The following is a 23,038-nucleotide window of genomic DNA, read 5'->3' on the forward strand; positions in this document are numbered from 1 at the left end:
GAAAGGAGCAAAAAGGATGACTGGGACGGTGTGAGGTGTTTAAGCTCAAGTATGAATGTGCATGACTGAGAAGAGGAAGGAGTTGCACTGTTTAAGAATGATGAATGGCGAAGCGCATGAAACATTATAAATGAGTCATCTTCAGGTTTATGGATATCAATTTTGAGTTTCAGAAGCTGAAACTGAAGGTGACTAGTTGCATATACAAAATATGCTGTATGTATATATATATATATATATATATATATATATATATATATATATATACAGTAATCCCTCCGCTATCCGAAGTAATAGAGCCAAAGGCATGTCTGGAAAGTGGTCCTGTCCGGACAGAGGGCACCAGCCTCCTAGACTTGTACTTATGGACCCTAACTCAGAAAAACACCTATACAACTCCCTCTGGACATGCATAGCACCTATTTAAGACCCAAGTCACACCAATAAGGGACATAGAAGACTGAAATAAATGCAAAAGAACCATAAAATTAGGTTTTAGAGGTAAGCTAATCCCAGTGTGATGTTACAGTGAATGGACAGAGACTGGAATTAGTGAGAGAGTTCAAATACCTGGGTACAGTGACAGAAAAGAGAGGAAAATGTGCAAAAGAAGTGGAAACTAGAGTGACACAAGGAACAAAAGCAACTGGTGCAATGATGGCCTTGATAAGAAACAGTGGCTTGAGTGTTGCAGCTGCATGAAACTTACTAGAAGGAGTGTTAGTGCCAACTTTAACATATGGATGTGAGACTATGGTGTGGCCTGAAAACGAAAAGCCAGGAGTCAGAGAAGTGGAGATGGGACTGCTGAGGAAAGTGTGTGGAATACGGAGAGGAAACAAAATAATGTGATTCACGAAAGGTGTGGAGTAAGGAAGTCTGTGGACACCAGAACTGAAGAGAGTGTACTGAGATGATATGGTCATGTGGAAAGAATGGATAACAACAGAGTGGTGAAAAAGGTATATTTGAGTGAATCTGAAGGAGGAAGGAGGCAAGGTAGGCCGAGGAGAAGGTGGAAGGATATGGTGGACGAGTGTATGAGGAGGAGAGGTATGGAAGTCAGTGAGGTTAGAGGACTGACAAGAGATCGAGTGGGCTGGATGAATGTTGTGAGAAGTGCATGATCAGGGATTTGGCATCCCTATTTAATGCGACTGTGGCCGGACTGACTCAATCAGATATGTTTATCTGAAGCTACAGAATGTGGTGAATGTTTCTGGCATATCAGATGAAGCCAGGATTCAGGGGGATTGAATGATGAGTGAAGGGAAGCGTGGCCCAATGGACTGGGTAAACTTAGGCTGTCTGGATGTGCTACTCCTCAACCTGTCCTAGGTTGGGAAAGGAGGTCCAGATGATGATGATGATTTTATTCATTTATTTATTTATTTTGCTAAAATAAGTGGGTGAGTTATGCATGCTCAAACTGCCAGGTAAGCACCTATAAAAGGTACGTATATGTATGTTCATAATCAGTGAGTTGTATATACAGTATTAGACCTTCATTTAGCACAGTTCATGTTTCATGAAAACTTCCATGGAAACTGAATCGTGCAAACTGCTCCATAATAACCACTGTTATCTGGCTAATGAGGAAGAGTAATTTCCCCAATTTATCCAATGTCCCATCTTAACCCCTTGAAAATTGTACCCCCCCACCAAACATATTCAGTACAACATCCTGATCATCATCAACATAACTAACTGTGAATGAACAAGAATATAATGGTAATAAGTGGCCAAAATGCGGAACTTTAATGCACTAATAAGTGGAATTTTAATTCTCATCTAAAGCCTTGAGGGCTGAGGCTAGGGTTCAAAGCCCTTAAAATCACTCCCCTTGGATCACATCAAAGGTGGGTATTTTGAACGCCAGTAAGCAAGAACTGCATGTCATCACCTATTCTGCTGTGCAAAATAGGTTGGGACAGAGGTTGATAGTGCCACGTAAAACATGTTTTGTGCAAAGAGAACCCACTCAAACTGAAGGTCTACATACAGTAAAAGTCCCATTATTCGGCATCTATGGGACCGGGATGATGCCGAGATATTGGATTTACCAAATAATCAAAAGCCTCCCAACTCAGTACTTTAAATATATTGGTGAACACTGTCATCACCACTTATGGTATTACAACTGTTTGGAAAGAGTACTGTATACTGTACAATACTGCAATCAATACAGTACTATACCTGAATCTGAAATATATAAATAAATTAGTGAACATATAGAAGTGTAATGACACAATAGGCATACAAGTCAGATAACACTTCCTGGATGGCCAAAATGATACGCAATATTACCTACCAGCTCAGTACATCACTTGTATTGGTGAACTCATCACTACTTATATTATTACAAATATGTTTAGAGTGAGTGCTGTATACAGTTCTTTTTCCAAACACAAAATAAAATAGTCGGAAAATTGCATAAAATAAAGTGAGGAATATGAATTGGTATGGTCTTTCTGATGAAAGTTAAACGTACATTTAGCGCTCATTCTTTTGTTGTTGTTTTTTTTTTTTTACCTGTGAAAGAGAGAGTATTGATGGAAACAGTAATGTATTTCATTAACCCTTTAATAACCTCCGGCACTGAACAACCCATTACAGTAAAAAACTGTGAACAATTATGGGAAGGGAACGAAGGTCACTGGTATGTTTACACGACTCTACGATACGATTCCAATCAGTCAGAGGGTCGGTTAATCTCAGATGTTTTCGCCCATTTGGTAAATGCATCGTAACTTTGTAACTTCTCCCGTGAATCATAGCATGGGTTTAGGAAGCTAAATAACACATTATTAGGTGAGCCAGACGATTATCTTCACATCTTTAAGAAAATGGAAGAAATTTAATCCCACTCTGAATACGGAGAGTAAGTTTCTTCCATTCTTCTGAAATTAATTTGTTTTTCTTAAAGACGTGAAGATAATCGTCTGGCTCACCTAGCAATGTGTTATTTAGCTTCCTAAACCCATGCTATGATTCGCTATGAGTCACGGAAAAATTTATAAAGTTACAGGGCATTTATCAAATGGGCGAAAACATCTGAGATTAACCGACCGCCAGACTGCTTGGAATTGTAGCGCAGAGTCGTGTAAACATACCAGCGACCTTCGTTCCCTCCCTATAATTGTTAAATTTTCTTTATAGCTCACACTAACTTGATATCACTGACATCGGTACTGTAAAGGGTTGTTCAGTTCCGGAGGTTATTAACCCCTACACCGCGGGCATGTTTACCGATGTTTTGCGTCTGCCGCGGGGTTATTCGGGCTCCGACAGACTCTCAAAAAATATTTGCCAAAAATCAGTTATTAGTCCTAGAATATTAAAATTATATATGCTTATGGCACATACCTTCAGCTTTCTCCTGGAATGTTTGTTGAGCCTTCGTCAGTTACCGTAGGACTTGTGGAGACCTCTGAAGTTGGGTAACGAAGTCTCCACTTTACACTTCCCGACAACACGTAATATGATTACCACAGCCAGATATTAACACTATAAACACTACTCTATGATTTTCAAGTAGTTTGGGATCCATACTCCAAAAAAAAAAACACTGTGAAAGCAATGAAAATTATGAGCGCGTCTGACCGCCGCACTTGCGCTAGTTCGCTCTTGGTACTCTGTCATTTATTATTCATAAAACCCCTCACACTTTATATTTCTATTACTATATAACACTTATATATATCTACAGTCTTTATCCATAAGTTTCCTTCAGTAGTATTAGTTTATTGTCACTGTAGGGATTCAATTTCTTTCAGTAAAATAAGTAGCATTCACTTTCTCGTCCTATATACTAGCATTGAGAGTGAATGTCACTTTCATCTTCACTCTCATAACTCATAGTATTCAGACATGTTAGAGTGAAACTTTCATTTTCATTACTCCTAGGGTATATACTCGTATTCTTATAATACTACTCATTTACATTTCTATTTACGTTCTCTATTTTATTTACGTTATTTACATTTCTATTTTATTTACACTGTGTTATGCACTGTCACTTGAAGTAACTTATAAAACTATTTTCCATTGTTCAGGTATGATTTACATTCATTACTTTCACTTGCTGTTTACACATTATTTACAATTCCACTTGCACTGTTTTACTCAATAGAAAGATCGTAGTCACTCTTTTATCAACTGTCAGCCCTTTACCCCTTTCCACACAAGGTTTAGTAGGGGGTAAAGGTCACAGGGCCCTTTGCATGGGGGTGAAAAAGGCCCTGAAGTCAGCAAGAGGAACAGACGCGTACCTCCTCTTCGAAAGATGAGAGAGAACTCATAAGGGAGGGCCGGCCCAGGTAGAGGCCTACTTAGGGGATATTCAGTACTACCAACGTAGCTCTTGAAACAGCTCTGTATTTCACTGAAATGATTGGCAGGAAATCTAGACAATACATTATAAATTAGGTAGTTCCAGGTGAATGTAAATATCACTTAGGCTTCTCCCTTCCCTCCTTATATGTACATTTATTATGAAAATAGATTATATGGCATATTTCAAGGGGAAAAAAAACAGCGAAAATTTGCGAACGAGTGCACGTGAGGTGTTGTCAGGTGATAATTAGCCAATTCCAGGTGTATGGCACTCTCACTTACAGGAGGAAGCAGCTCCTGTGAGAAGAGTGGAGAAATTGCAAGATAGTGAGAAAACGACAGAGTATAAGAGCATAGTGGAAGAAAGATTGGGAAGGTATGAGCTAGAGCAGATGGAAGGGGTGGAAGACGTATGTAAGATATTCACGGAAGAGATAAGCGCAGCGTGTGAGGCGGTTTGTGGAGTGAGGAGGAGATGCAAGGGTGTGCAAGGGACAGCATGGTGGAATGATGAGGTGAAACAAGCTGTGGAACAAAAGAAGAAGGCATATGGTGAATGGTTGGCGAGTAGAGGTAGGGGAGAAGATGAGAGAGAGAAGAGAGAGGTATATGTGAGCAGGAGAAGGGAGGTTAAGAGACTGGTGAAGGAGAGTAAGAAGAAAGTGGATGAAGAGTTTGGGAGGAATCTGAGTGTGAAATGGAGGGAGAGTAAGAAATTGTTTTGGAAGGAGGTAAAGAAAGTAAGGCAGCGGGAAAGGGGAAATAGTAGGGGAGTGAAAGATAGGAATAATAGATTGTTGGTGGAGAAGAGAGAGAAATTGAGGAGATGGAAGGAGCACTTTGAGGATTTGTTGAATGTAGAGAGTGAGAGCAGTGTGAGTATAAGTGGTTGGGGCATGGCTGGGAGAAGAAGGGATGAGAGGAGGGAGGAAGAGATCAGTCGGTCGGAAGTAGTGGAAGCGATGAAGAAGATTAAGCTGGGAAAGGCCCCAGGAATTGATGGAGTGTGTGGTGAAATGCTTAGGTATGGGGGTGAGATTGTTGTGGAGTGGATATGGAAGTTGTGTAGATTGGCTTGGGAAGAGGGAAGGGTTCCAGAGGACTGGAAATCAGGTATAATTGGTCCTCTGTACAAAGGAAAAGGGGAGAGAGAAGTATGTGGTAACCATAGGGGTATTTGCCTTCTTAGTGTGACTGGTAAAATATATGGTAGAATACTCATTGACAGGGTTAGGCATATGACAGAGGAGCTAGTTGGAGAAGAACAAGGGGGATTTAGGAAGGGAAAAGGGTGTGTAGATCAGATATTTGTTCTAAGATGTTTAGTGGAGAAGTATCTAGAGAAGGGAAGGAAAGTGTATGCTGCCTTCATGGACTTGGAGAAAGCTTATGACAGAATAGATAGGTAAGGTATGTGGAAGGTATTAAGAATATATGGAGTTGAGTGCTTTGAAGAGTATGTACGAGGGAGCTAGGGCTACGATGCGAGTGGATGGTGAGCTGAGTGAGTTCTTTGATCTCAATGTGGGACTGAAACAGGGGTGTGTGATGTCTCCATGGCTGTTTAATATATATATGGATGGGGTTGTAAAGGAGGTGCAAGGTAGGGCAGTGGATGTGGGGCTGGCCCTAATGAATGAGGGTGAGATTTGGAAGCTTCCGGTGTTGCTGTTTGCTGATGATACAGTATTGTTGAGTGAAGATGAATGGGAGTTGCAAGGTTTGGTGAATGAATCTGGGACAGTGTGTAGGAGGAGGAAGCTGAAAGTTAATGTAAACAAAAGTAAAGTAATGGTGTTTGAGAGGAATGAAGTCACAGAGTGTGCAGTGAGGTTGGATGGTGAGGATATGGAGAATGTGAGTGCATTCAAGTACTTGGGTAGTGTGATGAGTAAGGATGGAACTTTGGGGGATGAAGTACATGAAAGGGTACAGCAGGGAAGAAAGGTTGTTGGTACACTGAAAGCAGTGATGAGAAATAGGGAGGTGAGTATGGAAGTTAAGAAGTCACTGCATGATGGTACTGTGATCCCTACCCTGACGTATGGAAGCGAGGCGTGGACCTTGCAAGAGGGGAATAAGTCAAGAGTGAGAGCAGTGGAAATGAGTTACTTGAGAGGAGCATGTGGAGTGACATGGAGGGACAGGTTGACGAATGAAGAAGTGAAGGAACGTTGTGGGGTAGATGTGGATGTGGCTGAAAAGATTAGGAGAAATACACTGAGGTGGTTTGGACATGTGGAGAGAATGGAGAATGAAAGACTGACTAAGAGGGTGTATGTAGGTGAGATGGAGGGAGGGAGAGGGAGGGGTAGACCGAGGATGAGGTGGAGGGATGGAGTTGAGAGGTATATGAGGGAGGGGGGGGTGAGTTGGGGGAAAGGGAGTCAAATGGTGGGTGACAGAGTGACTTGGAGGCGTTTTGTCTGCGGCCACCCTTTGTGGGATTAGGGCGTCGGGCTATAGATAGATAGATAGATAGATATATTATTTGGTATAAGAATAGGGCATAGGGCTTATTTCAATGGATGAAATCAGTGAAAAATTCCAGGAAAGATTTACTTAGCGTAGCATGGCCGGGCAGGCGAGAGGATAGGGTAATGGAGGGGGGGTAGGGAGGGGAGTCAAGAACGGGGAGAAATGGCTAAATTGTCAACAATGGATGGGAGTACAGATAAGATTAGGAGTGCTGACTAGTGTTGGACATTGGCAGTACTGATAGATGATACAAGCACCCACTTGGAGGCCCGGGTGAATTCAAAATAACACAGAATCACAAAAGCGACGCCCCGCGGTATGATCCCTTGCTCCCAAGCGTCACGAAAGTGATGCCCTGCGGTTAAGGGGTTAATGGGGTATATTACTGTTTGCATCAATACTCTCTCTTTCACATTAAACACAAAAACGAACAAAAGAATGAGCACTAAATGTACGTTTAACTTTCATTAGAGAGACCTTAGCAATTCATATTCCTCCAGTTTATTTTTAAGTATTTTTCTGACTTTAGGTTAGGTTAGGTACGGTTAAATTATTAGGTACACTTAAACTCGGTTAGATTAGGTTTAGTTAAACAGGACAGTCCCTTCCACCATTATGCTGAGGAATAAAAATACTAGAGATGTTACAGCTGTACAGCTAAAAACAATGGGGAAACTGACTTAACAAGCACCATTTATTTATGGGTATTGCATCACAGTATCAGTGGTTCATGGGCTACGCAATTACCAGTAAATGTCACTTTCGGGAAGGCATCAAGAATGAACGAATTTCAAGAATTAGTGAGGGGGCTTGGAACGTAACCCTTGCTAATTTGGAGGGGGTGGTTACTGTACTGTATGATACTATCCAATATTGTAATCAATACAATACTATACCTGAGTCTGAAAAAATATAGAAATTAGTGAACATACAGAAGTGTAATGAAACATTAGGCCTACAAGTCACAAATAACACATCCTGGACTGTCGAGATGATTCCGGACATCTGCCGAACAATCAAAGATTTTCGTAAATGGGACTATTTCTCAAAACTGCCGAAATGTCGGATCTACTGAATAATCAGCTGCCGAATAACAGGACTTTTACTGTACTATTATTTCATGAGGTTAAAGGTGGTTTTTGAAAAGTTAACATTTCCCCATTACTCTGGGAAAAATGTCCTCCTACCCTGAGTTTTACAGGTTACAGTAATTACCATCTCAGAGATGGCAAGGCAGTACAGTAGTGGTAACATCTGCAAAAACAAGTAAGTCCTATACTGTACATAATTACCTTGTGTTCATAAAGAGGTGCTCTGAACATGTTGTTCTCAAGGGTTTGGATGCTCTGGCCTGGATGCATTGAACCCAAGAAGGGAGATGTATGAGCATACGCTGTCTCACCAAAGCGGAACTCTGGGGGTCCTTTGTCATTGCCAGCACGACGCTTGTAGTAATTCTTGATCCGAGTTGCCATGCCCACCTAATGGTTTTAAATTAAGTATATTAGTATAACCTAGACTAATACTATAATTCCACTACCAAACTGGTAAACCAATACTATAATTCCACAACCAAACTGGGAAACCAATACTATAATTCCACTACCAAACTGAGAAGTCAACTCCTCATGGAATTAAAAAAAAACGCAATGTGTAAAACTTGAATCCTTTATGACCAATGGTGGGGATCCTCTAGTTATATATGGCATAATTTATCTTCCTCAATCAATATGGAAAAATTTATTTTTAAACAAAACTGGTCTAGACCTACCCCATATTTTATGCAGGAATTTTTTAGAGCTTTCTTAGAGCAGTTTGACTGTGGGCATCTCAGTAGCATGATGGCAGAACTCATGGGATGGAGAATGTCATATACTGTATTTAAGTGTTGCAATTTGAATGGAAGCAGTGGGTGGAAGTTTTTCTATCACGTAGGATGGTCTCCTATTACTTAAATGAAGTGGATTATGGTGGCCTTGAGTCAACTCAATAGAGGTGACATAGAACTCCCTGCTATCTTCGTCCCTAAAACCCTGCTTCCTTGAGGAAACTTCTCTGACAGGGGATGGCCATGAAAAAAGTCATCTCCAGGTTACATGATCTACATATACAATCGCACTCAAGATTCCCTGAGACACCTGTGGTGGAGGGTGTTCGGTCCACTCTACTCTTGCTGAACGACAGGTGTTGAGTCAGACTGCCCTACCAACACAGGGAAGCTGAAAATGGAACCACTTCTTTTAAATGAGAGATCATGAAAAAAGAGATGGGTGGGATATAAACAATAATGATGGACAGTATCAATGTATATATGGTAATACAACACGGAATAATTTTACTGAAATAATTCCACCTACTATTGATTACATATAGATTGAAAGATGAAGAGATATGTTACGTGGTTTGTTGTCCGCCATTCAACTCCCCAACAGTTTGCTATGGACGTGTGATTAATGCATTAGTAAATTCCTCTGCATACTGCGGGTTTGCCTATTATTTATTTAGCAATAATAAACGTATTATAGAAAAGTATGGATATATCCAATTATCATGGTTGTATGACTGAGTCCCTTTTAGTCATCACACTGAGTGGATCACGTAATAACATTTCAATACTAATGTATATTCGTTACACATATCAGGTTTTCTACCCTTGTTATCAGTGATATTTGCAGGAAAAATAATGGTATTCGAGGGTATTGAGACAAGCAAAGAAAAGAAAAGATATTTATTGCACGAATAGGAAACCATTTCTCATTTCATGTAATAACACGAAAGAAACACATAATGGAATGATAACATAACTGTGATAACCCCACAAAATTCCTACAAGAGGATGAATAGAAATAAAAAATATTCCCCACACCATATCTATCTATCTATCTGTCTATCTATCTGTAATCTATCTATCTATATACTGTATATATATAAATATATATATATATATATACTGTATATATATAAATATATATATATATATTCTTTTTATATATATATATATATATATATATATATATATATATATATATATATATAGATAGATAGATAGATAGATATAGATATATATTTTATCGTGTGGGGAATGTTTCTTTTTCTATTCATCCTCTTGTACGAAATTTGTGGGAGTTATCACAATCACGTTATGTTCCATAATGTGTTTCTTTCGTGTTATTACATGAAATGAGAAATAGTTTCCTATTTGTGCAATAAATATCTTTTCTTTGCTTTGTTTGTCTCAATACCCCCGGATACCATTACTTATCGTGCAAATATCACTGATAACAAGGGTGGAAAACCTGATATGTGTAACGAATATAGTACTGAAATGTTATTACGTGATCCACTCAGTGTGACGACTAAAAGGGACTCGGTCATACAACCATGATATTGTGATATATCCATACTTTTCTATAATACATTTATTACTGCTAAATACTGTAACTAATAGGCAAACCCGCAGTATGCAGAGGAATTTACTAATGCATTAATCACACGTCCATAGCAAACTGTTGGGGAGTTGAATGGCGGACAACAAACCACGTAACATATCTCTTCATCTTTCAATCTATGTGTAATCAATAGTAGGTGGAATTATTTCGGTAAAATTATTCCGTGTTGTATTACCATATGTGCATTGATACTGTCCATCATTATTGTTTATATCCCACCCATCTCTTTTTCATGATCTCTTGTTTAAAAGAAGCGGTTCCATTTTCAGCTTCCCTGTGTTGGTAGGGCAGTCTGACTCGACTACCTGTCGTTCAGTAAGAGTAGAGTGGACCAAACACCCTCCACCACAGGTGTCTCAGGGAATCTTGAGCGCGATTGTACATCTCTCACGCAAACACCAACTCTTAATATTATCATTTCTATCTGGCCAGTGCAATGTCCCACTCACTGCTTCTATACTACCTATTGAAACACAACTCTCAGTGTCACTTTCAGACATTCAATGTGCATTCTTTGAAAATGTACGTATCATCTCACCATATTTCAGTATTTTGCCCCTATAACCCTTTCTTTCACTCTAAAATACTGGTACTAAACAAATTTCTCTATTACTTACATCTTCTATCCTCTTCATACCCTTAGTTTTTTTTTTTTTTTCTTAATGTCATTATACAGTTTATAGCTCATAAAGTTCTTTACCACTGAATACCCATGTTTCAATCTCATTAATTTATGAGTATTGAAAGTACAGCACCCTCACAGACAGTACTACTGTACTGGACTGGACTAAATCTGTACTGGTCAAACATCAGACCTAATGGGAAAAATGAATAATGTCAGACAAGCCTTGAAAATGTCCTCATAAAATTCAACTTAACTACATTCTGACACAACTATGATTTTACCAATGTTAAAGGTGAGTGCTGATGGTCTGAGGGGGAAGGGGGAGGGGTTTCCGAGACTGTAAGAGGTCCTACTGACCCCCCGGAGGAGGGCCTTCAGGATGCTGAGGAGGCCTCTCTGCCTCAACCTCCCTCATAAATTCCTCATAGTCACACACAGACACATCGTCATGGTTATCGACAAAAAAAAGAAGCCAGGGTGCATTCATGTGACAGCAATACTGCAATTTAACCCCAAACCACCGGCTGACGTGTATAGCAGTCACAATTTTGGGTGCGGAGCAACGCCAGTTGACGTGTACAGCCGCAAGCGTCTTCCTGTCACCCTTTGAGCTTTAAATTACCCTTACTCATCGATGAGGCCACCTGGAGACATGGGGATACCTTCATATGAAAGAGGAAGAGTTGATGATTCTTATGTATTTTTAATTTTTTCTCTAGCTGCTATAGTTTGGCCGATATCAGTGTGAAAATTAAGGGTATATTTTTCCATCACGGATATCCCCCATAGGGAGAAGCGTGCAACATCAGAAAAACCCCGGTGTGTAGAGGGAAACTGGCACACATCATGAGTCACGAGAAAGGCGTACTGGACTGGCACGGCAGTACTAGGGAAACATTCCTTGGTTTTGGCCATCTTCCCGTGCACACGAGGGTAGTAATACTGGACACAGCATGTCAGTATTAGAGTAGAACTCCTCGGATTTGGCCCACTCTGCGCGGCCGATCCATACTAGCTCAACAAATCCATACTACAGTAATAAAATACTTTTTTTTTTTTTTTTTTGCCGACCGAACTGGACATGAACAGTGCTGGACAAACGCGTACTGGATGCGAGGGTACCGAGTCACAGTTCATGTAGTCTTCCTTTCATCAGCAAACTCCTATTGTTCATCAATATTATCCACACCTTTGGAGAGGTTCAGCCCCAAATATAATATTCTCCATGTGCTACTTTGTTTTAAACAATAAAATATTGCATTTTGCATAACTTTCTACGTCCTAAAACTTATGAGAGACGTTGCACCAGTAATCTCTCAATTCTCTGTCACCACAAGATCTGGCCCAACACAATATCCAGTGCTTTTTGCTCAGCTCTATTAAAACAATATCAGGCGAAATTAGGAAATATCCGGCTCCGAAACAGGAAGCAATTGGCGGTACTATACACATTACAGCAGTGGGATGTATCATCCAGCTCAGACACAAGACCCAATTGGCATGCGGGGAGACCCCGCAACACGCCAACCAATCACAATGCATTGCAGGAGTGGCCCATCTAAAGCGCCAAGCCTACTGCCACTCTCTCATTCTCTCCCGTGGATACTGTATAGTGAGGACATATCTGTCTGCTCTGCATTTGTGACCCACGTGCTGGCTAAACCCCAAGTGCTGTGTCTTAGTCTGCAGCCTCCCATGCCCCACTCATTGCTGCAGTGCTGTGACTAACCTTGAGGCCCCTCAGTGCTTCGTGCCCTAGTGCTCTGACTATTATGTAGTGAAGACATAACTGTGCGTATCTACCCACCATTAATGCCAACTCTAGGTGAGTAGAGTATGATTATGATTATGTACTGCGAAATAGTGGGGATGTATCTGTTAGTAACTACTCTCCATCGATGCCAACTCTAGGCGAGTAAAGTATGATTATGATTATAATCCGTCCCCTTCCCGGGGGATCTCGGGAATGGGTACTGTTTTCACTCGGTTTGTCTGTCTGTTTGTTTGTCTGTCTGTCTGTTAAAAACTTTACGTGAAAACTATTGACAACAATTATACGGATGACGGGCTACGACCTTCTGATCAACTAATTAGATTTGGGGCCAAATTAGGCCAAGGCCCAGGCTGTAGGCCCCTCAAATGTAAAAAAAACAGGGATGGATTAAAATTGTTTTTCACCATAATTCCTTTCAAATTCGTCATATCAACATGAAACCAAAACCTAACAGTGCATCTTTTCAATCTGCATCCTGTAACATGCCTCATTACAACAGGGGATCACACCCCCACTTAGCAGTAGGGGGGTCAGTGTCAGGTGGGTCGGGCCTTAAATTTCACATGGGCATAAAATTGTCAACTTTCACCCGATTTACTCCAAATCTGATACGTGATGTCTTTGACTAGGTATCCTGTTGTGTTCACACGTCAGCACAAAAATGACTGCTGGGGACAGGTTTGCTGTGTCTTGGCACTGCTTCTTGTATTATGTACTGTATTACAGTAGGTACCCACAGTACACGAGTATATGGGCGGCAGAGGACACTGCGTACTAGGAATTTGCGTACGCTGAATACATAAACTTTTGGAAAAAATTACATATGGTCGGCACCCCCCTTCATGGGCAACCCTTGAGACTCCTTTCAGACCTAAGTACTGTACTGTACAGGAAAACTATCTAAGACATATTACCTAAGATAACGTAAACCAACAAGATTACCAGTATGGCTTCACTAAATCAACAAAGATATGGCTTAACTAAACCAACAAGAATATGGCTGCTCACCTTCACCCAAGAGGACAATAGGCTTAATGGAGGTACGAAGGGGATCAGAGGCAGAATGAGGCACCTAGCGTGGGTTTCGGGAGAATTTGCCGTCAAGTCAATTCGCCATCACAACAATAACAAGACAATTCGCCATCATTAATGAAGACAGCTATGGGTGACACTACAATATGTATTCAAAGGCAACTACAGCATGGAAGAAACAAGTTAATTATTGTCTGACGGCGAACTGACTTGATGGCGAATTTTCTCGGAATCATAGCGTGCAACAGCACCACCCGCCACACCAACCGACACACTACTCTTGTCACCAGAACTTTAGACACTTTCACTAGCTAATGCACTCACTTTGTTCATAAACCCTTCAAAGTGAAGTCATCACTTCTTCCACTCACTTCATCCTTGAATTTATCTAGGGCACACAGTACCTGGCTGAGCTCCATCATCGACAAGTCTCCACTCTCCATCACTGGTGGTTGGCGCTTCTTGGGGTGGCAATGTCGCATGCTTGGGGTAAACCCCGGATTTGGGCCACTCTTCGCTGTTGTTTTGCCTACAACGAGTTCACTTCGCATATTATTAAAAAATACACTAAAATTCGGAAAAAAAATAGGTCCTCGCGTACAATGAGGATCGCATACTCTGAACTCACGTACTGTGGGTACCTACTGTACTGTACTGTAAGTACTGTATCAATACTGTATTGTATTTTATGCTTGCTTTTTAACCATTTACTCACTGGTAATATTGTTGGAAAGTTTTCATGATAGAGGGCTGAGACAGATGGATTAGGGTAGTGACACATTATCTGGCTTGACGCCAAATGGATAGCCAAATGGGGATACCTATGCATTTTCCGGCATTCTGCAATATCCAGCAAGGGGGTTGGCTGGATTATGCCAGATAATTAAGACATTACTGTACAAACAAATATATCACAGTTTTGCTTCTGAGACTGACCTGGGAGAGAAGTGGTGGATACTCCTCCATGTATTCCAGGAGAATAATATCACCATCTTTGCCTGTTAAGTCTTCTGGTGTCCTCATAAAGAACACATCACCTCCGCCTGATGCCAACCGCTCCATCTCACGTTGCTGAGGAAAAAATGAATCATCAGTTATATGCAATGTTTTACTGAAAGGAATTAAACCGAGTATAAATGATAAAAAGGTAAAATACATGGATATGAAAAGTGATAGGATTTAAACTGAGCTTCTGAGTCATTTATGGTTAATATGGGTGGGCATAGTATTAAGTTATAAACGGAATTCAACCAGTTGATTATCTAACACTGAATACTTCAGGACAGGAGCCCAACATTAATATGAAGAAAGCAGGAGAGGATAAATCCGATGTCCAATGGAAAGTAAAATGAGCAAATTCCTGGTACTTCATCTATCTTTCTATCTATTGCCAGATGCCTTAACCCCTTCTTTACCGAAAACGTGTCTTGATGTACCCCCGTACATCGCCTGTAAACACCCGTGAGATACCGGAACCGCTACCGTGGTACGTTGGTACACCCTCTAATGAATGGCAGCTGGTGGGCCTCAGGGTAGCCCGGTAAGGCTGTTTCTGAGGACCTCGTGTTAGCAACAGCTCTGTGTTTTGACAACAAAGACTGTGACGAAGTTCTGACGAATTCTGACATCATAAGATACGTCATGACTGAGTTGCTGTGACACCAATGGCTTGCTTACTCATCTGTGATGTAACCTCTTTTAGACCAATCATTATTTTATTTATAATTTCTACTACAGATATCGTACTATATTTTCTGCTGACATAAGGGCAAAATTTACACCCCTTGGCCTGCCTGAGAGAGTCAGTTATCACGCACTTGACCACGAGAGAGGGTGTACAGGATATTTTTCTCTCATGGCGTCTCTGGTGGATTCAGATAGTGACGAGTTTATTCCTCATGAGGATACTTATTTAGTTGTATCAGATGATGATACAGCAGTGTCTGATGAGTCAGTACATGACTGTGATCCTGAAAATGATAGCGAGGTTGATGTGAAGGAGGAGAAGGAGGAAATTAGTAGTGAGCTTAGTGACGCTGCACTCTCGGCAACAAGTGGGTCAAGGTCGCCATCACCATCACATGTGTCCACATACTTCATGCCCAGCTTACAAGGTAAATAAATAAGCCATCCATCTGAGCAGGACATTTTGTTCAAGTCAGTTTGTATAGTAGTTACCTGGGTAACAGTACTTCAGCATAAGATATGTAAACTTATATACCGTAATGAATTATTTTATAATTTTTTTTACTACCAACATCATGCTGGGTTTATGTGATCATCAGTATGCAAATAAATCACAAAGAGTGAATAGTTTTGACGTGGCAAAAAATATACACTACCCCTCACACTACAGGAGAGGGAGCTATCAGGTCGGTATGGGAGGTAAACGTAGTGTTTACATTGGGGGGAGGGGTCGGTAAAGAAGGGGTTAATCCCATAAGGGGTGGCCACAAACAAATCGCTTCCATGTCATCCAGTCCGCTGCCATTTCAAGGCCATGCTCCCAGTTCACACCCCTCTCTCTCATATACCTCTCCACTTCATCCACCCATCTCATCCTTGGCCTCCTCCTCCCTCTCTCTCTCCCTCCACCTCATTCACATACACTCTCCTTGTTAGTCTCTCACTCTCCATCCTCTCCACATGGCCAAACTGCCTCAATGTATTTCTCCTAACGCTTTTTATCTCATCCACATCCACACCACAATGCTCCTTCACTTCCTCATTTGTCAGTCTGTCTCTCCATGTAACTCAACATGCTCCTCTCAAAGAAAGACCAGAGAAAGATGACTGGTGAATGGCTCCAGGCTTGTCAAGACACAAGAAATCATCTTCAATAAATAAGATCACACCAAAGCGTGCCAATGGAAATTTCAACAATTCAGCAAGACACTTCACCAAACTTAAGAACCTTGAATGTAATAAAACACAGTTTAAATTCAATTCTAGCCTTTACTGGTAACCAATGCAGCTCAGTTAGGAAAGGGGTAGTCTAGGTTCTTGGGGGAAGACCAAAGATAAGCCTTGCTGCACTTTTCAACACAGACTGAACTGTTGTTAGTATATTATTTGGAAGATCAAACCACAGTGAAACACAGTAATCGACACGAGACAAGACCATTACGTGGACCAATGTTAAGAAGCAACATCCATTCAGGAATTTTATCACAGAGTACAGATTTCTGATATGCACGTTATACCCTCTAACAAGCTGATTAACCAATCCTGTCTGGGTGTCATGTATACATGTCCTCCTGGGGCCATCAGGGTGACATGTACAGTATACATGATCTAGTAATTCGTGCCCTTGTTTGAATATTCAGCTGGTTATTTCCACCACATGAAGCCACTGGCAACCCTCCGGCATGCATACCAGTCACCCTCCAGTTGCCTGCATACCTCCATCCTAGGTAGACCTATGCAAATTTTTCTTCCTGTGTCTGGACCCTCGGGTGAGCGCTCATGGCCACCAACTTCAACGCCAATGAAGTCCACAGGCCAGAAAAGAAATGCCCTTATGATAGTGCAACAGGGGCAGAACTCAAGGTGACATTATCGCCAATTGTGAGTGGAGAAAGTGACTCTTCCTCTCAGGAAAGCGATCGCCATAATGAGTATCGATATTTATGCATTGTGTCAGGAGAGTGGAGGATGTGATTCCTCCACTGTGCACCCATCGCTTCCACCTGTACGTTCATCTGCTATTTCTGATGATGAGAATGGTCCAGAGGGTATTGACGATCCTGTCCTGGAGAGGGGGATATTGGCACGGATGAGGAGACACAAGTGGAAACAGGGAGTGAAATAAGGGAGGAGGTGGAGGAGGGAGGGAACAGAGAGGAGGAAATGAGGTGCGTCGAGCCTTGCGCCACCGCTCTGTCTATTTACGTAAACATTGGAAGCAGAAAGTTTGTTTCATGATGAAATCAGTGCCTTAATTTTTTATTGAAAATTTCAATATGTGTATGTCTGTTATGATGAAAAAGTACAAATCACAGGAAAAAAAAAAATTGTTATACTGGAAAATACAGTGGAGAGGAGAAAGGGAGTTAGGAGAGAGGAAGGAGGAGGAAACGAGGTGACTCGTGCCACTGCTGTCTATCTACGTGAATAACGGGAGCAGAAAGTTTGTTTCATGATGAAAGCAGTGTCTTATGTTTAATTGAAAAATTTTCTGTGTGTATATTTATTATGATGAAAAAGTCTAAATGACAGGAAAAAAATTGGGTTATAGTGGAAAATACAGTACAGTAATCCCCGGACTATCCGGACGCCCACTTTCCGGAAATCCCCACTTACCGAATATTTTGGTCCCAGGATCCAATATTCCCAACAAAAAAAAAAAAAAAAAAAAAAAAAAAAAAAAAAATCGACCTTTTTTTTTCCCCTTGTAATTTGCACTCGGTGTGCACGGCGTGGACCAGCTGTGTTTTGGTGCGTAGTTCCGCCGCCCTCCGCTATAGCACCCCAGCATCCTCCCTACTTACCGCCCGTCTCTTGTTGTGAATGAATGTTCGTCATCATGGCTGCCAACATGCTCGCTTTTGTGGTGGTGCCTTACCTGCTGCAGGCTCTGCTGCTGCTCTCCTGCCTCTTGTTATTGTGTGTGATGATGGCCCCCCTGCCTGAGAAGAGGAAGAGAGTGGTTTTGACTCTGGAGAAGAAGAGGGAGATATTGGACAAGGTGGACGTGAGATGGTCAACCTCACACATCCTCCGTGAATTCAACCTGGCCCGACCTACTTTGTTTGAAATCAAGAGATCCCGCGACAAACTCATGCAGTACACGGCTGACTTCTCGTCGAACAACACACGCAACGTGGAGAGGAAGATGATGTTTACTCCCCGGTATGCTGAAGTCGACCGCTCCACATTGATTTGGTATCGACACCAACGTGCTGCTGGTGTGCTGGTGCGTGGCATGGAGCAAGGCTTCACGACGCCCGACTTCACGGCATCCGAGGGTTGGCTCTTCACGTTCAAGTTATGACATGGCCCTACCAACCATAAGTCTCATGGCGAAGCTTTGGATGCCAACGAGGATGGAGTAGAGGAGATTTGGCACAAGGCGAAGTGCTTTATCAACAGGCAGGGCTTCACTCTCGGTCAAGTCTACAACACTGACGAAACTGGTTTATTCTATCGCTATTTGCCAAAGAACACTCTAGCCGAGGAGACGGAGAAGCATGTACCTGGCCGCAAGCTCTCCAAGCAATCGATATCTGCTTTGTGTTGTGCCAACGCTAACGGCATGCACTGGCTTAAGCCCATTATTGTTGGCCATGCAAAGCAGCCTCAGTGTCTTCGTGGGGTGATGGATGTCCTTCCTGTCGTTTGGTACCATTCTTTGAAGGCATGGTTCACTGCCCAGATCTTCAAAGACTGGTTCCACCGCCGTTTCATCAAGGAGGTCATCAATTACCAGACGAAGACAATGGGAATCCCACGTGACCAGGTAAAGGCCCTCCTTCTCCTCGACAATGCACCTGCTCACCCATGCGACAAGGACTTGGTGGCTGAGAATAAGCGCATTAGGTGCATGTTTCTGCCACCTAATACGACTGCTCTCATCCAACCAATGGACCAAGGAGTGATCGTGGCAATGAAGAGGATGTACCGACAGAAGTTCCTGAACGAGGTGATGGTTGTTCTCGAGGACGAGGACGAGTGCAGGGAGGGACAGGACACGCGAGGCCAGCGGACTTTGGAAAATATTCGCCACTACAACATCAAGTCTGCAATCAACACCTGGGCCAGTGCATGGAAGGAAGTCCCTGTCAAGACTCAAAAAAATGGTTGGTCTCGTCTGCTTCTCAGAACAAATGCAGAGCACGATTTCCTAGGTTTTGACGTGGATGACTTCCATGCACGTCTACGTGTGCATGGCGATGATGTTGATGTGAAGGAAGTGCATGAATGGTTACATGAAGATGAGGGCAATCCTGGGTATCAGACCATGTCTGATATTGAGATCGCATCTTCGGTTGCAGGTGTCAGTACCCGGCTTGAAGATTCAGACGAGGACAGCAACGATGATGTGGACTCCTCTTAGCGTGACACTACTCCACCCATCCCCAAGCTGAGCGCACTCCAGGAACACGTAGAGTTCGTTCTTGACTACCTGGAACACTCAGACTGCGACAGGGAGATGGGGCCCTTGGAACTTGTGGAGGAAGTGAGCGCTTTCAGGCAGTGCATCATTAATCGCCAAAATCGTCGTTCCTTGCGTCAATCAACCACTGACAGCTTTTTCAGACCCGTGACCCCTGCTGTGCCCAGCCCTGGCTCAACACCATTGCCTCCCCAAGACAGGCCCTCATCCTCTGAGCCACAGCCCAGCACATCAGGCACAGTGGAGTCAGCACTGGGCGTGAGTTTGCTCCTGTCTTCAGAGTTGTCTGCAGTGGGTAGTCCATCACCACGACCCAGCGATGCACCCCTAGGCCACCTCCTTCAGCTGCTCTCAGACTCTGACAGTGATTAAACGACAAGAACTCTCCACTACACCACACGGGAATTTACAGTGTTGTGAGTGAAGAAAACAGTGCGTAGCGTTAAGAAATCAGAATTGTGAATGCAAAGACTAAAGTTCAGAGTGCAACACTGATTTTATTGACATTTAATGTAGCGCAAATTAGACTGGTGTGTGTAATGTTAAGAAAATGGATTTATGGGTGCACAGACTTAAGTGCAGAGTGCAACACTTATTTCATTAACATGAAATGAAGCTCAAGTAAGACTAGAGTGCGCAGTTAAGAAAATGGAATTCTGAGTGCAAATGACTAAATTCAGTGCAAGACTTCATGTACAGTGTACTGCAGGTGCTTCAGGTACTCCTTTTTACTATCAGAGCCTGAGAAGAGACGGGTTATTCATCGAGATGGCCAGGGACTTGTTGTAAGTACCCAGAAGGTTTCATATTGTATTGTATTTTCCATACTTACCTCTAAAACCTCATTTCACTCATTAATGTCCCTTATTGGTGTGAATAGGGTCTTAGGTGCTATGCATGTGCAGTATGGAGATGATTTTCTGAGTTAGGCTAGGTTAGGATCCATAAGTACCAGTCCAGGAGCCAGGGACTTGTTGTAAGGACCCAGAATGTTTAATATTGTATAAACTCACCTCTAAAACCTCATTCTCTGGTTCTTTTGCATTTATTTCAGTCTTTTATGTCCCTTATTGGTGTGATTTGGGTCTTAAATACATGCTATGCATGTCCAGAGGGAGTTGTATAGGTGTTTTTCTGAGTCAGGGTAGGTTAGGGTCCATAAGTACAAGTCCAGGAGGCTGGGGCCCACTTTCCGGACAAGCTTTTGGCTCTATTTCATCGGAAAGTGGAGGGATTACTGTATTTTCGATTACTGCTTGTACGTGTATAACTATTTTGTTCACAATATTTTTTTTTCTTAGGTCTTATGAAGTAGTAGTAGTAGTAGTAGTATTTGTAGTAGTAATAGTAGTAGTAGTAGCAGTAGTAGTAGTGGTAGTTGTATTAGTGGTAGCTGTAGTAGTAGTAGTTGAAGTAGTGGTATTCATAGTAGTAGTAGTAGTTGTAGTTGTAGTAACAGTAGTAATAATAGTAGTATTTGCAGTAGTTGTAATACCCTGACTTCTAGTCGCACAGTGATGCCACAAGTGAGCGACAATGCAAGCCGAACATACATCGCCATGTGTGTGTGTGTATTTACCTAATTGTGATATATAGGAAATGAGCTACGCTCGTGGGGTCCCGTCTCTGTTTCTCAATGTCAGATTTACTTTAAACTCGTATAAGTTATTAGACTGGACGATCTCTTTGTCCAGGCTATTCCACAGGTCTATACATCTATAAGGAAAACTATTCTTCTTGGTATCCTTCAAGCAGCTTGGTTTCTTCAGTTTCATTCCGTGTCCTCTTGTTACTCTCTAATCCCATAAAAACAGATCTTCTTTGTCAATTTTATCTACTCCCACCATGGTCCTGAACACTGCAATCAATCATGTCTCCTCTCATTTTCCTTTCTTCTAAGGAGGGCAAATCCAGCTTTTCCAGCCTCTCTCTGTACAACAAATCTGTCAGACTGGGCACCATTTTGGTTGCTGTTCTTTGTATTCTCTCAATCTTGTTTAAATCTTTCTCTCTGTATGGGGACCACACTACTGCTGCATATTCTAACCTGGGGCAAATCATGGCCACTATCAATTTTTTCATCATCTTCTCATTCATATAATGAAAGGCTACTCTTATATTAGTCAGGAGTTTGTATGTCTCTCTAACTGCCTTGTTAATGTGTTTTTCAAGTGACAAACTGTCCTGGACCAGCACTCCCAAATCTTTCTCTTCTCTCGCTTTTGTGATTGGTTCATTACCCATCAAATAATTCAATGATGGCCTCGTGGTACTTTTACCCATTTCCAATATTTTACATTTCTTTGCATTAAATTTCATTTCCCACATCCGGCTCCAATCGTGTATCCTAACCAGATCCTCCTGCAGCACTTTACAATCCTCCTCAACCTCTACCTTCCTCAAGATCTTTGCATAATCAGCAAACACTCTTGCATAACTGTTCACTCCACCTACCATATCATTTACATAAATCAGGAACATTACTAGTAGTAGGCGGTGGCAACCGTCATCCACTCCCTTGATGTAGTGCTGCTTACTTCATCCTTAGCCTTTATCATTCTTTTTCTGTGCCTGCCCTCCACTCTTCCTATTTCTCCCATCTTTCCTGTCACTTCTTATTACTTTTCTTTCCTTTACAGATGGCTTTACATTGAGTGACAAGCCAAATGGTTTCCTGTAAACCACGAAACCATTTACAACGCCGGGTGGTAACCATATAACCAAACCATACGTGCTCCCTATGTGTCGACAAATGGGTTGGTGGAGGGTTAGTGCCCCTCCCAGTTAAACAAATAACTCGAAGTCAAATGGCCACCCCTTAACCCCTTAACCGCGGGGCGTCACTTTCGTGACGCTTGGGAGCAAGGGATCATACCGCGGGGCGTCGCTTTTGTGATTCTGTGTTATTTTGAATTCACCCGGGCTTTCAAGTGGGGGCTTGTATCATCTATCAGTACTGACAATGTCCAACACTAGTCAGCACTCCTAATCTCATCTGTACTCCCATCCATTGTTGACAATTTAGCCATTTCTCCCCGTTCTTGACTCCCCTCCCTACCCCCCCTCCATTACCCTATCCTCTCGCCTGCCCGGCCATGCTACGCTAAGTAAATCTTCCCTGGAATTTTTCACTGATTTCATCCATTGAAATAAGCCCTATGTCGTATTCTTATACCAAATAATATATACAAGAAAGAAATCAGGTAAGTGAGAGTGCCATACACCTGGAA

The 23,038-nt window shown here is 42.0% G+C and overlaps 1 protein-coding gene across 1 annotated transcript in view; it reads right to left on the reverse strand.

Annotated features, from left to right (window-relative positions):
- Nucleotides 1-23,038, reverse strand: part of Taf1 (TATA-box binding protein associated factor 1) — a 667,992-nt gene that overhangs the window by 412,669 nt on the left and 232,285 nt on the right. The window contains exons 12-13 of the mRNA XM_080273519.1: nt 14,630-14,764; nt 8,106-8,294 (exon numbers count right to left, since the gene is read on the reverse strand). Coding sequence (XP_080129645.1) covers nt 8,106-8,294; nt 14,630-14,764 — 324 coding nt within the window. The remainder of the gene's footprint in view (nt 1-8,105; nt 8,295-14,629; nt 14,765-23,038) is intronic.

This window comes from Coenobita brevimanus, chromosome 55 (genome assembly GCF_032717465.1).
Source record: "Coenobita brevimanus isolate Jiangsu-jjx chromosome 55, ASM3271746v2, whole genome shotgun sequence".
NCBI lineage: Eukaryota > Metazoa > Arthropoda > Malacostraca > Decapoda > Coenobitidae > Coenobita > Coenobita brevimanus.